Source organism: Melospiza melodia, chromosome 14, assembly GCF_035770615.1.
Source record: "Melospiza melodia melodia isolate bMelMel2 chromosome 14, bMelMel2.pri, whole genome shotgun sequence".
NCBI classification, from domain to species: Eukaryota; Metazoa; Chordata; class Aves; order Passeriformes; family Passerellidae; genus Melospiza; species Melospiza melodia.
In genome coordinates this window covers 20,566,105-20,581,123 of record NC_086207.1, presented here as the reverse complement: position 1 = coordinate 20,581,123, position 15,019 = coordinate 20,566,105, and the positions used below count along the sequence as shown (strand labels likewise).

General features: G+C 55.4%; 1 protein-coding gene across 3 annotated transcripts in view; it reads left to right on the top strand.

The window, feature by feature from the left end:
• The window catches only part of PPP2R2B (protein phosphatase 2 regulatory subunit Bbeta), a 59,883-nt gene that overhangs the window by 15,722 nt on the left and 29,142 nt on the right, over positions 1–15,019 (top strand). The window contains exon 1 of one of the 3 annotated variants that reach the window (XM_063169130.1): positions 2,571–2,735. The exons of the other annotated variants lie outside the window; for them this stretch is intronic. Coding sequence (XP_063025200.1) covers positions 2,666–2,735 — 70 coding nt within the window. The 5' untranslated portion in view covers positions 2,571–2,665. Of the gene's footprint in view, positions 1–2,570; positions 2,736–15,019 lie in introns of those variants that run through there. 3 annotated transcript variants of the gene reach the window in all.

Sequence of the window (15,019 nt, the reverse complement as noted above, 5' to 3'; positions counted from 1 at the left end):
ACTGAGAAGGAAGGGAAGGAGGTCACTGGTTGTGTTTATGATGTTCACGGGCATTGCAGGGGCTTGTTACTCAGCTGGGCATTGCCTTTGCCATCTGAGGTCTGCTGGGAGGAGGTAATATGCTAACCATTGCTTATTCAAAGTCTGTCTTTATTTTTCTTGTCTGAAGCTGCTCTTGCCTCTTGCAGGACAGCTGCAGGTGAGTGTGGCTTGCAGACGGTTCCTGGGGACAGTGCTGTGGTCCAGTTTTAACCTTTCCTCTCCATCTCTCTCTTCCTGGGCAGGTCCCTGTCCTCCCCTCGGCACACAGGGCTCCAGGTGCCACTCACCTGCCCAGAGCTTTGGTCAGCATTTCTGTGCTGTGCTGCAAGCCATGGCCAGGTCCTGTGCCTTCCCACAGGGAGTGAATTCACACTGACCTGTGGCTCCCACCCACTGCAGCCAAGAGCAGCCTCAGCCTCAAATACAAGGTGTTTGCTTGACTTAAACGTGTGCCTGGTGATTACAGCAAGTAAATCACATTGCAGTATAATTCAGTGGAGGCTTGGGCATGGGGACTTCAGGCTTATGCCTGTCTGATGAATGCTTGTGGCTTGTCACATTAGTAATCCCTGTATTAATGAGTGGCCTGTGACATGATGTGGTTGAATGACAAATCCTGAACTTATATATGCATATGAGTAAGTGCCAGAGTTCTCCAAGGTGCAGTTTTACAATGTCTTGTATCAGCCTCTGTGTGACAGAAAACATGTGGGGAGGCAGGCAGCTGTGGGCCTGGGAATTCACCTTTCCTCATAAGGCCACAATGGCTAGAACAAGATTTCCCTCTCTTGCCTCTTGTCTGAGAGTATTCACACACTCCTCTGAGGGACGTGAGGTGCCTGTGTGGCACAGGGGTGCTGGGTGTGCAGCTGTGGATGTGCTGGGTGTGCAGCACAGGTGTGCTGGGTGTGTGGCACAGGTGTGGAACATGCTGTCCAAAAGATGAACATGCTGTCCAAAAGATGTACATACTGGACCTACTGGAGTCCTTGAGCCCTGTTGCTCAGAGGTGCTCTCTCCTGTGCTTCCCCTAGAATAAGCAGCCCCCAAGCAGGCAGTGAATCTCATCAGAATAATAATAAATCTTGCACCTTCCCAATGAGATTTTAATTATGATACTACAGTTGGGAGAGGAAATCAAGCTGCAGTGCACCACTGTATTCACAATGTTATCCACCATCTTTCTCCGTTCCCTCTGCATCCTCCTGTTGCAGTAACAATTGCACTCCCCACTGAGGTGGCCCTGGACTGCCAAGCAGCTCCTGTGCCGAGCCCTGCAGTTCCCCCACGGTGTGGGGGTCTCCAGGGGTCCTGGCTGGGTGGGCACAGTGGGAAGGTGCCATGGGCCTGTGCCCACGTGTGCCAGCTCGTGCTGCACCCGGCTAGTGCCAGCACCAGTGATATTCCTGTGCACAGTGAACCAGGTGTGCTAAGGTGGGTCTGACAGCAGTGTGGAGCAGTGGGGTGCTGTGGGGTGCTGTGGGTTGCTGTGGGGTGCAGGCCCCAGGCTGTGTCTCTGTGTCTGTGCCCGTTTCCCTTCAGCAGCTGTCTGAGTGTGACAGTGGGGGCCAGGAGGGACACTGTGGGTTGGGTAAGAGTGGGGAGTAGTGGCTGTCCTCTCACTGCTGCCCAGAGTGTGCACTGCTCCTGGCTGGGGATTTCTTGTGCCCTGATGCTGCGGTTGGATGTTACTTCCAAATTCAGGTGCTGGAGTTGAGGGAACTTTTCCCCTGAGAGTTTCCTCCCTGTGTCTGTCAGGGGCTCAGCCAGTGCCAAGGCTTCTTCGTGGACCCTGCCAAGACACACAAACCTTGCAGTGGGCCATTGTTTCCCTTTGGTGAGCACCAGATGATGAGCCCAGAGTACAGCCTGTGCTTTCACAGATGTGCCCTGAACAGGAAAGCCCTCCCTTCCCCCATAGCCCTTGGGTTCATTATCTTCTCTGGATGCCACCAGAGTCATAAATGGTCATAAATCACTGACCATTCCTATCCCTTCCAAAGTCAAGGCAGGGTGAGCCTGGACCAGCTGCCCGTGGGCACTGCTGGCATGGCCACCTGCATGGTCCTTACTGCGTCCCCTGTGCCGGGACTCCCATGGTTCGAATGCTCTGGCTCTGCCAAAAAAGGCTCTGCTGCCAGCCCTGGGCTGGGATCTCGTGTTTGGGCAGGCGGGTCAGGGAGCGGCAGTCCTTCTGCCTGAAGGCTGCAGGAGCTTCCCCATGGACGGGGGTGTCCAGCAGGGCCAGTGAGGCCCCGGGCAGGAAGGAGCAATCCCCGGGGCAGGTGCGTCACCAGGTGAGACAGCATCGCGGCAGCAGCGTCCCGGGCAGGAGCATCCCCAGGCAGGAGGGCGCGTCCCAGGGCAGGAGCCTCTCCCGTGGCGGGAGCATCCCCGGGCAGGACCGTCTCCGAGCAGGAGCAGCTTCGGGGCTGGGGCCGCGGCGCGCTCCGCCCGCCCGCGCGGTGCCGGTCGGTGCCGTATGGGAGGAGCCACCGGGCACCGCCGCCCCTGCGCCCCCCCCGCCGCATTTGGCGGCCGCCGCCGCGGAGCAGGGCGCGGGGGGGGATGATGGATCCGCGGCTGCGGCTGCTGACGCCCCGCGCCCGCCTGCCCGCCGTCAATGGAGGAGGACGCTGAGACCCGCAAGATCAGCAGCAGTTTCCTGCGAGACCACAGCTATGCCACGGAAGGTGAGCCCGGCCCGCAGCCCCCGGCCCGCCCGCAGCAGGTGAGGCCGCCCCGCAGCGGCCCCGGCCCCCGCCCGCCCCGCTCCGCGCCCTCCCCGCGGCTGTCCCGGCACCGGCCCGGGCTGCCCGGCCCCGCGGCGGCGGCGGCCCCGGGGCTCGCTGCGGGCGCGGCGGGGCCGCTGCGGTGACTCAGCAGCGCCGGTGCCCTGGGTGGGCTCCCGGGGCCGGCCGGTGCCCGGCGGAGCGGGGCCGCCGAGCCCGGGCCCCGAGAGCCGCCGCAGCAGCGCTCGGGACGCAGCCGCCCCCAGCCCCGCCGGGCCCCTCCGGAGCTCCCGCTGCTCCTGATCCGGGAGAAGGGGGGGTCCCGAGCCCCCACAGCCCTTCCCCGCCGGAGCGCACCCGCGGGGCCGGGGCGATGCGGGGCTCGCCGGAGCCGGAGCGATGCGGGCGGCGGCCGCGGCTCGGGATGCGCTTCCCCAGCCCCTGAGGGCGTTCGCGGTGCTGCAGGTGGCTGAAGCCGCTGTGGGGTGCGGAATACGGCAAACGCTGGTGCAGATCTCGTCAATGGAGCAGTGGTTTGGGGTTATTTTCAGTACAAGCTGCTCCAGGAAGGTGTAGTGAAGTGCATCCCGACTGGTGCGTTGCAGATGCAAGGAGATGCCAAGGCTGTTGCACATGGATAATGTCACAGCCCTGGTGAGGCTCATGGTGCATTTGAAAGTGGTTTCCCATAATAGCTCAAGAGCAGAGAAGATGGTGTGGCCATGTTCGGTTCAGGCAGCAGAACATGAGCTCAGCCTGCACATGCTGCTGCAGCCACCACAAAGGCAGCTCCGGCAGCGAGGGGTGAAGGAGGGCTGGAGATGGAGCTGCTCTTGCCTCTGCTGTCTTCCCTGGTAGCTGAAGAGCTGTCAACTTCGCATTAGCTCTGCCATAACCTCCCTTTGCTCCCTGGCTTCAGGAGGAAAGTGGAGCTGATGTAAAGCAAAACTGCACCCCCACCCTTTCTGGCAGCCCTGACACCTTCAATGAGGCTTCAAAAACCAGACTCCATACCAGAGCCTGAGCAGGCTTATTTGTAGCTTAATTAGTAGCCAAAGAGGCTTTCACTTAGGGTGTCATCCTCATGAGACTTAGAGGAAGCCAGACTTTGGGAATTTTGTCACATGGCTAAAGGAGAGTTTATCTCGTGGAAAATCTTTGGCTTGATATAGTAATGGAAAGCTTTGAATACCTGATGAGCCAAAGAAATGTTTTTTGTGTTGCTTGTGTGTAGCTGGAATGCAAGTGCTCAGTGTGACAGCCCCCAGGTGCTGGGGAGGGCTTGTGCTGGGCATCCCTGGGGCCGGCAGGATGGGGCTGTGGGGCCGGCAGGATGGGGCTGTGGGGCCGGCAGGACGCGCTGTGGGGCACAGCAGGCCGTGCTGTGGGGCGGAGTGGGCAGGACGGGCTGTGGGGCCGGCAGGCCGTGCTGTGGGGCGGAGTGGGCAGGACGGGCTGTGGGGCCGGCAGGCCGTGCTGTGGGGCGGAGTGGGCAGGACGGGCTGTGGGGCCAGCAGGATGGGCTGTGGGGCGGAGTGGGCAGAGCTGCCCCGGGGCCCACTGCCGGGCCTGCGGAGGCCGCGCCACGCTGACGCTCCTGCTGACAGGGTGGCGTGGGCCGCTGCTTCCAGGAGGGTGCTGTGGCCACGATGGGACCTCCGGGTTGTCTGGCTCACATCGCCATGTGCTGTGCTCTCTGAAGGATGATTTTGCTGTTGCTGCATTCTGAAAGGCAGCTGCAACAGCCAGCAAATGTGAAATGAAGCTACAGCTACCTTGTTGTGACCTGCTGGGAGCTCGGGTTTCCCGGTGGAGATGAGCCCGCAGTGATTTCTGCCGGTGATTTCTGGGGGTTTTCAGTGGTAAGATCCAGGCTGTCTGCAATCGGTGGCCGTATGCTGGCATTTTCAGAAGGACCTTGTGCTAGGGAACCACGGCAATCCTCTCGGTAGAAATGAAACACAGAGGCATTTGTGCAGCAGAGGACAGAGCCAGCCGGTGAGATCCCTGCTGCGGCGGCAGGGCAGGGGCAAGTGCAGGAGGGGATTTAATGGCTGTCTGCCAGCTGGGAGTTTTTCTTCCCTTCGTGCTGAATAGAACTCCTGACTCCATGCAGTGGTTCTGCTAGAGGGAGGCTGACTGCACATTGAAATGGTAGATTCTGCTAAGATAAAAAATTTTGATAATTGAGTTTTATTTTTTCCTGCATGTGAAAGCAGTATATGCCTCTAACGCTCTGGTATCTGGTTTAAGAAGAAGAAAATCCTTCCAAATGCTGTGCAGCAAGTGCAGACTTGCTTTGGAAATGAAGGTGTCTCTGGTGTGTCAGCTGAGGGAAATAGCCGGTTATGTAATTTGCTTTAGTGAAGTGTCGTTGTCACTTAAATAGGTCTGGTATTTTCATGCAAATGTGGGGTGAGGATGGTATTTCACAAGCGCACATTTGAATGCCTTGTTCTTGTGCAGCTCAGAGCGTTGCTGAGCAGAAGCGGGGCCCTTGTACCGATGGACTCGGGTTCCAGGGCGGTGCTGAGTGCAGCCCCGTCCCCGCTGTGCCACACGGTCTGCCGGGCACAGGCAGCCGCGCCAGCGGGCTCCAGGGCAGCGCCAGCTCCGACCCCAGAGCGCTGCTGCACACCGGCAGATCTCATGGGGAAAATGTCCAGAAAATATGCTTGATTTGTTCTTGTTTTGCGTAAATCTATCTTCATTGGCAATTCTGCTGAGTGCCCAGCCAAAAGTAGGACAAATTGAGACATTTGAATACAAACAACCATGGGAGCAGCTTCCACTTGTAGACGTGCTCGTAGGAGATGTGTCCTTACGGGTCCTGGTGGGGAGGTGGCCCGGCCGGTGGTTGCGCTGTGGGAGGAGGATCCTCGGGAGCGCTCGTGTCCCCGGCCCGCGGTGCGGGGCCCGTCCCCGGGGGGTGTCCGTGTTTCCCAATGGCTCTGCCAAGGAACCTTCTCCCCTGCAGGCCCGGGCTGACCCTGCTGGAGCTGCGTGGCCCTGCTGGCAGGACAGTCACCACGCCTTGCAGCCAGCCCTGGCTGCCCCCTGCACCCTTCCCTGGGCCTGGCTAATGCCCCTGCAGGTGTGTCATCTCCTGAGGGGGTGTTTCCCAAACCGAGTGGGTTTTGCTGTTTCAAAATCTATCACTAAGCCTTTATTTCCTTTTCCTGCTTTAATCTTGTTACTCCCTCTGTAAGAATCTGTCAGCATCTCAGTCATTCCCATCCTGCCCTGCCATGGTGCTGCAGGAAGGGGCCCTGATGCCAGGGAAGTTTGCCTCGAGCTCTCTGTGGTACAGTGATTGATTTTTTAAAAATCTGCAGGTAGTCTCCAGGAAAGCACCAAGTGAAGCATCTCCCAGTGCTGGTTTAGGGCAAGAGCTGTTGGGTATTTCTGTTGCTGCAAACGATGAAAGTTGTTGTTTGGAGCTCATCTGGGTTGAGATTTAGGTAATCTGGGAACCTCTGTGAAGTTGTTTTATCACATGAGTACTTCGGTTACGAAACACAGTCACATCCTTTGTGCTTTTTGTTTATACACGTGTACTGTATTTAGACATCCCTTCCAGTTCCCGAGCCTGGGCTCCCCCCGGTGGGAAGGACCCACAGACATGTGGGTCCATCCCTTATTCTGTCTCATACGGGATCTCTGCAGAAGCACAGCATAACTCAACTGTTTGCAGTGCTCTACGTCAAAGCCGATTTGGGGATGCTTTAATCTATAGATTAATGAGAGAATAGATGTGCCTAGGGACTCTGTAATCTAGAGATTAGTGAGAGGACTGGGAGCAGGCAATGATGTGGCTGACCCACTGCAGATGGACTGTGAGGAGGGTGCCTGGTCACTGGTGATGCCTTGCATCTGCCTCTGTCCCCTCAGTTCTGTGCGAGAACCAAGCTGCTGCCTCTCCAGGGCTGGGGAAAGCTGGGGCACTTCCAGGAGACACCAACAGCATCCAAAGGGGTCTGGCCTCACAGCCTGGGGTTACCCTGGTCCCTGTTGCTGTGGGGTCTGCAGCTGCAGCAAGTCTGAACCCAGCCCTGGTCAGGCCCTCACGCCCAGCACCCCGAGCTATGCTGTGGGTGCTTGCAGATGATCCTTGGGGTGCCAGCCAGGACTGCCCCATCAACAGGTTTTGAAATGGAATTGAGGGCCTTGGTGGAGTGGTCAAGATTTACTAAATGTAGAGAGACCACCTGTGTTTGATGAGCCCCCTGGGCTGAACATTGCGGAGGGCAGGAGAATGCTAGTGGAAACGTTGCTGGTTGCTGTTTGTGTATCACCTGCTGTCTGTTGGAGCCAGGATGCTGGGTGGGATGTGCTCCTCATCTGAGCCAGCAGTCGCTCCTGTGGCTGCTGGTGGGAGCAGGAGCCTGCAGGGCTGTGCCAAAGCCCTGACGCCTCCTCCCAAAAGAGCTGGTGAGATCTGGTGCCTGGAAGGAAGGTCGGTAGGTGGAAGGGCCTAATGCTGTGGCAGGCAAGGTGATCATCATCTTCCCTAACTCTGGAAGCTGGAGCAGAGGTGTACCCCTGCCAGCAGGCTTAGACCCATAGAATCATAGAATCATTAAGGCTGAAAAAGATCTCCGAGATTATTGAGTCCAGACTTGCTTGTTAGTGACTGGCTGGGGCAATAAGTGCTGGTGGAAAGAATCCTTTGGGAATACGCGTGCCAGGGGCTGGGTGGCCGGGAAGCGCTGCTGCCGGAGCCGGTGCCTCTCCGGGCGCGGTGAGCGAGAGGCGCGTGTGGCGGTGAAGCGGGGCGAGCCCGCGGAGCCGCGCCCGGCCGGGCCGGACCCTGATCAGGCGGCTCACAAACCGCGGCTGCTGCTCGCTGCGGCTCCCGGGGCGGCGCACGGCGCCCCAGCTGCGGGCACGGCTGGCCCGGGGCGCGGGCAGCGCCGGGGGCAGTACCGGGCACGTACCGGGGGGCAGTACCGGGCACGTACCGCGCCTCCGGGCAGTGCCGGTGGGCACTCCGGGCTCCGGGCACGGCGGGGAGTGCCCAGGCACGTCCCGGGGCTCCGCGCACCGGTGCTGATGCTGCACAGCCGCTCTGCCTGGCGCTGACCAAAAGCTCAGCATCCCTGTGCAGAGCTGCCCTGGGCAGCGGCACCTGAGCTCTTTGCAGCCCTCCCCAGTCCCCATCACCTGGGGAGCAGGCCATTGCCCTGTGGAGGGGCACTTGAGGCACAGCAAACCTGGAACTGGTCTGGCCTGACCCCAGCGCTCTGGGAAAGGCTGAGATGCCACCGTGGCCACCTGCCCCAGCAGCGGGGCACTGGAGGCCAGATGTGCACATTGGTGTGTTGTGGTGTGATGTTTGTGAGCTGTTGGGAATGCTGCCCCCAGGTCGCCTCCCTGCCATCCTCCCAGAACAGCTGTGACTGAGCTGTTGGAGGCAATGAGGGCAGCACAGGTTGTTGTTTTTCCCTGGTGCATTATGCACCTGATTTCTAGAGGGGGAAGGGTTGCCCTGTCTGGCCCAGGGCGTCCCAGGATGGGGCAGGTGGCTGTGTGGTTTGTCTGGAGTTTCTGTTGTTTTGGTTTTCAGCTTTTATCTGCTGAAGCCTCCAGAGCGCAGCCCCCACTGAGCAGCTCAGCTCAGTGTCTCAGGTTCAGCTCACAGAGGGTGCTGTGGCCCTCGGAGGTGCTTTGGGAGGGAGGTGAGGTGCCAGGCGGGTCAGGAGCTCTGTGCTGTGGCACCCAGGCAGCTGCAGGGCCCCGAGGGCTCGGGGAGAGCAGAGTCGGCTCCTGAATGCCCAGAAGGATCCTGCTCCCCGGCAGTGCTGCCTGTCTGCATTGCACACAACTGTTGTGCAGCCTGTTTGTTTAACTCAAAGCCTGTTTCCTCACTTCCTCGGGTGCCACGAGTCAGCTGTTGGACCATCTCTTCTAATGTCATGCTAAGGAAGGGCCTGGGAATGGAAATGTAACCGGAACATAAACCAGAAACCAAAGCAGCCGATTAATCCCTCATTTTGATCTGCTCTGTCCTGCATTTCAGCTGATTCCCTGGTGTGGTCATAAAACACAACCATTATCTCAGCTTCCCCAATGTGCAAACAAATTGCTGTGATTTTCCTATGCTTGGATCAGTCCATATCCATATTCTCTGAACAACAATAAAACATTAATGGAGATAAAGACTGTTATCTCCCTCATGTCTATTTTGTCGTTAGAATAACAACTTTAAATGTTAAGAGTGCTGAGATTTATAATGCCAAGCCTGCTCAGCAAAAATAAATCATGTTTCATAGAGCACATTACCATTTATTGCTGCTGTATTATCTGAAGCCAAGAGTGGGTGTTAACCCTGTGATAACGTCCTCAAAGGGGATTTTAAATTATTTTGTAGTTTAATTTAAAAATTCTGTTGAGTGCCTGGTTTGATCTGCAACTCATTTTAGTGCAAGGGGTATCAAAGCTGAACCTCTCCAAATGCTGATAACGAGCTTGCTGAGATGTGCAACAGTGGGGGAACCCCTGGACCCCAAAATGGCTCCTGGTTCATCTGTGGCCCCAGCGAACCCAGCCCAGAACAGCCACACAAGCAGGGCTCCCTAAACATGCTCACTTTCAAGGTGCTGTAGGCTTTGGAAGACCAATGGGTTTTTAAAGTTTCATCTTGGTGTTTTCGTTCTTGATATCTGGGTCCTCATCAGCTGATAGCAAGCTCATGGCAAGAGATGTGTGTCAGTTGTGATTTGATCTGTGACCTGAGCTGGTGTGGCTCCAGTCAGCGCCCTTGGGCTCCTGCCCTGCTCTCACCCTGCCCTGGTGCCCTGACTGCTGTTGGGGATGGGAAAATGCTGTGCCCAGCAGTGCCCAGTGATGGCCAGCAATGCTGTGCCCCAGCAGTGCCCAGTGATGGCCAGCAATGCTGTGCCCAGCAGTGCCCAGTGATGGTCAGCAGTGCTGTGCCCAGCGGTGCCCGGTGATGGTCAGCAGTGCTGTGTGCCAACAATGCCCAGTGATGGTCAGCAGTGCTGTGTGCCCACAATGCCCAGTGATGGTCAGCAATGCTGTGTGCCAGCAATGCCCAGTGATGGTCAGCAGTGCTGTGCCCAGCAGTGCCCGGTGATGGTCAGCACTGGTGGAGGTTGCTCCAGCCACAAGCTGTCCGTGGAAACATGCATCTCTGTGGGATCTGGGGAATGGAACAGAGAGAACTAGAGAGGCTGTTTTGGAGAGCCCTCCCTCACAATCCCTAAATAAACTTGGCCTTCGTTTCAGCAGGCTGACAGATTCTTAATTATAATAACAGCGTGAGCAGTGTTGCTTTGTAACTGGTTCCCCATTGAACGTTTCTGGCTAGCAGGAACGGTGTGCCAGATGTCTGCCTGCGATTGCCTCTGCTTGGGAAGATCTGTTCGGGCAACGCTCTCAGCTGGAGGATTCGACTCACACAGGGATCCAGGGGCAGGCTGCTTGTTTGCCTGATTTCTTGGCAGAAGCCAGAGTCCCACCAGAGTCTCCACAAGCATCTCTGCAGCAGTTTCCTTCTACAGAACTGCTCTATTTGAAGGCCCCAGAGCAAACAGGGCCCTGCGCCTCCCAGCAGTGACAAACTGTTCGGTTTTGGCTAAGTTTTGGTGATGGTGTTTCTCCACCCTGGCCTCGGGTGAGGGCTCTGGTCTGCGGGTTCGTGCAGCCACCAGAGCCAGCATGATTTCCATCTGCAGGTCGTGGCTGGAGTGCAGTGGGACCCTGCCTGCCCCTGGTGATGCCTGTGAGTGCCAGGAGCTCTGCTGGCTTTGCTCAGCAGTGCTGTGAGCCGCGCTGCTGCTGTGTTCTGTGTGGAGAGCAGCCAGGGGATGGGCAGGGGGCTGGAGCTGCAGTCGCTGTGGGGAGCCTCCGGACTCCTGCTAGCAAGTGTGTTAGGTGATGGAGCAGCCCCGGAGCTGCTGGGCTGTCACGCTGCTGGCATCCTGCAGGTATGAGGGAGCCCTCTGCCCCTGCAGAGCTCAGGTCTGGCGCTCCTGCAGCAGATCCTGGCTATGGGTCCTGTTTCACACTGGCATTTGGCAACTTGATGCAATGTTTTTCATTAGGAGCCCTGCAATGTGCAGCAGCGAGGTGTTACTGATGGAGCAGCTCCAGCTACAACAGGGTATTCAGCTTTTTGATGGAAGTGATCAGGCAGAAAAACGTTGGGCATAAAAACAAAGCCAGCGGTCAGTACCCGTGGCACGAAATGGTTGAATTCACCCAAGATTGTGAGGATGATGCTGTGCAGAGATTGCCTTGCAGCTGGGGCTCTTCTTGGTGACAGTGAGGCCAGATCCATGTCTCCCATGGATCTTTGGATGGTCAGAGTTCCTCACCATTGCCATCAGTGGCAGCATTTCTGCTGGCAGGCTGGTTTGGAGGTCAGCCTGAGTCAAAGAATTCATCAGGGTGTAGTGTAGAAGGGAGAGGAGCAGCTCTTGGTTCTCATCCAACACACCTCCAGCAGCAGCTCTCAAAGCACTTCATAAACAGCATCTTACAGATGCCAGGCTGGGCATGGGCCTTGCTTTGAAGTTGGAGCTGAAGTCTGCTGTGTTTCCTTGTTTGCATGGGGCTCTGGGGAGGACACTGAAGTCTTGTCATATTTGGACATTTGATCGAATGTAAGGACTTTCTAATTAGGATGTTTATGAGTTAATCACATGTGACACTTCATTTGTTCCCTGCTGCAAACGTGAGATGTGTGTGAGGATGTGGGGAAGTGGATCATCCTTTTTTTGGCTTTGTGTCACCCTAATGCATTATCTCCATCTGCTTGTCTCCTCCCTCCTTGTGTCCCTCAGCTGGAAGTGTGTACCAGTGGCTATTAATAGCTGAATCCTGCAACAGTCTGTTCCTGCAGATGGGACTCTCAGCCTCTGAAGCCTAAAACGCATTACAAATAAAGCAATACGCTGTGTGGTCCTTAATACAATTAGCCCTGCTCTAAGTTGGGCTCTCAGGGCCAAATGCTGCTGCCAGTTTCCATGTGAAGCTGCCTGGGCGTGTCACGGGCTGTAGATCCCACCCCAGAGGTTCCCTTGCCCTGGCTGATGTTGGACACACTGCTAAATGCAGGTCCAAATGTGCTCACGTCTGGTGTGTTGGCCTTGGCCAGGGACCCAAGCAGCCTGGGCAACCAGAGGGGCTTTGGAGTACTGTTCTTAAAGGCGTTGTTTCTTTAATTAGCAGGGTCTGCTTTCTCTTGAGAAGGAAGCTGTGAGGCTGTTTTCAGATGCATTGACTGCACCTTGCCTGTTCTGGAGGGCCTCGTCTCAGCAGGAACGCTCATGTTCCTGTGTGTGCAGGAGGTGTCTGTCCCTGCCAGGCTGGGTGCCTTGCCCTGGCTCAGCATTTGCTGGGGACAGGAAAAACACCTTGCCCATTTGTCCAGTGTGTTTAAGCACCTTGCCCCCTTGTTCAGTGTGTTTAAGCAGTTTGCCCCCTTGTTCAGTGTTGTTTAAGCAGTTTGCCCCCTTGTTCAGTGTGTTCAAGCAGTTTGCCCCCTTGTTCAGGGTGTTCAAGCACCTTGCCCCGTTGTTCAGGGTGTGTATGGGCAGTGGCTTGGCCCGGGCAGTGCCCACAGCAGTGAGTGAGGGGCAGTGCCACCCCTCCTCTCCAAACAGGGCACTGCAGCACCAGCTCTGCTTTGCAGGGCATGTCCCACAGGGGTGCAGCAGCCAGGCTGAGCAGCAATGTGTGTGCTTTTCACTTCCCTGGCTGGGAGTGCCTTTCCTGGCTCCAGGGAGGAGCCGTGCCCTGGTTGGAGGTACTGGGGTACAGCAGAATCCCAGACTCGGGAGCTACCTTGTTCCTGATCTCCTGAGAGCGGCTGCTTCCCAAAACCTCTTTCTTTCCCTGCCATCTGTTTCTGACAATGTGCAAAGTTATTGATGAGGTGATGAAATAGAGGACAGGGTTTGCCAGAAAAGGGTTTTTTCCTCTGCGTATGCAGTCTCAGGCCTTCAAATGAAAGCCCCCCCTGGAAAAGCTGTGTGTCAGGCTCAGGCAGCAGCTGCTGGGCAGTGGGTCCAGCTGGGCCCTTCTTGGTGCCCACGCAGGGCTGGCAGGGCTGTGGGTGGAAACTGGCAGTGGAGAAACGCTCATGGTGTCACCCTGGGGAGCTCAGTGTGGGCTCCCACATCACTGCCTCCCATGGGAGCCTGCTCACAGGCACCTGGGCTGCCTTGCTGGGTTTTTGTTAGCCCTTGGCAGTGCTGTTTGGAGGCTGCAGAGCTGCTTTAGGTGTATTTAATTACAGTTTTTTTCTTGATTAGTGAATAGCTGCAGTTATTAACATGCAGTGGAAAGGGTTACAGGAGATGGCAAATATTCAAGGCATTCTTTTGTCCTGTCCTCCAAAAGACAGAGAAAACAGTTACATTTATCAGCAAGTGCTGTTTTCTGACTGGCAGAGTTTGCAAGCAGTTTTCTGTGCTTCTTTTACTTTTCAAAAGCCATTGATTTTTGCAGTGTTGCAATTAGAAAACAAGGCTATAAACTGATGTATTCCTGCATTTTAAAATGGACTTTCAGTCTCCTGCTGTTGTTCCATTGGTTTCCCAGCCCCGCTGAATGTTGCTTAAGTCAGCATGTTGTAATTGGCCTGTGGAGATCCAGGTCTGGCTGGTGTCACTTAAAACCCAAATGGCTTTGCAATAATGTCGGTGTTTCTGGACTTGCTGCTCAGGAGCAAAGGTGCCCACTCCTGCACAGCTTGCGCTGCATCTCTATTGACTGGGAGCACTTGGCTAATCGCTTCCTGTAATTAAATTCTTCACTAAGAATAAAGTTAATCTTCTCAGAGCGTATAAAACCCGACCCGCAGCCTGAGCAGGCAGAAATGCTGCTGTTTATAGGCACCTTTATCCGAGTGTAAAGGGCCCATTCCCAAAGCAGAAGCAATTGGGATAATTAGATATTCCTTGTCCTGAGTCAGGGATTTATAATAATGAACTGGAAGTGATATGGTAGTTTTCTGCTTGGGGTTCCATAGACTCTTGAGTTGGGAGGGACCATTTTGCCCATTCCTCATGGCTCTGGTAAGACACCACTGAGCCCTGGATATGTGATGGGGTCACCAGTTCTCCTTGTCAGGGTGCTGGGGCTGGCTGGGGCTTTGCTGGGTTTTAAAGTTTCTTAGATTTGCATTTCCTCTGTTTGGTGATGCTCAATAAGTTTGGCAGAGAGAAATGGATGAGACTTTCCCCAACTTTTTTTCTCTTTGTTTACATAAACACATTAATAAACTAATTGCCCAAATCCTTGCTGGCTGGCAAAGCATTAAGCTTGCTATAGGCCGCTGACTTAAACCATATGGTTTGGTCCCAAGGCTTCTTTGGGTTTTTAGAAGAGGTTTAAAAAGGGCCTGTTTGCACCATCTTGAAACATTAACATTCCAAGCACAAATAGTTTTGCATAATTTATTACTCTCGCAGTAGCTTTGCTCATACTCCCAAGTTCAACTTCAAAGTACTGCATCCTCACTCCTCATTACTTATGTACAGCAAAACAAAACAACATAAAGGGCCAACCAGGCATTGCTGTGGTTCATTGGATGGAGAAACTCAGACTTCTTCTGTGGCTGTATCATTTCTTGTTCCATTATTAAGAGCCAAATTCAGAAGGAAGGTGACATTTCCAGCATCCTTTCCTGGAACACAGGAGTGCTGCTGGAGAGAAAGTGTGTGGTACCCAGGGGATGCCAGGCACTTGCCATCAGCTGCTCAATTTGGACAATTACAGTACATTTGTCAGTTCCACTTCTGTTCAGAGTGAAATCCACTCGCCAGTTCTCACACTCTGTTTCAGTGCACCAGTATTTCATCAACAAACAGTGTCATCGGTGCCCAATAGCACAGGGCTGATATCAATTCTCCTAGTTTATTTTGTGATACCCGTTATCTTTGCAGCAAATATTGTATCTGAAATCAGAAATGTGGGTGAAACATGCAGCCATGCCCCCGTGAGGAGAGAGAACTCGAAAGCAGAACCTGCCCTGCTTCACTGTGAAAGCTGGTGTGGCATTTGGGTTCCCCTGCCCTCCTCTGGGGTTCTCTGCCAACATCTGGGGTCCCCTGCCATCATCTGGGGTTCCTGCCCCTCAGCTCTGCCCCAGCTGATGGGCTGGCATGCAGAGGCTCTCATGGTCTGCATTCCTCCCATCATTGTGCAGATATGGGTACCAGGAAGATATCAGCCACTGCATTAGATGGGGGCTGAATAAATCAGAGTGCACGGAT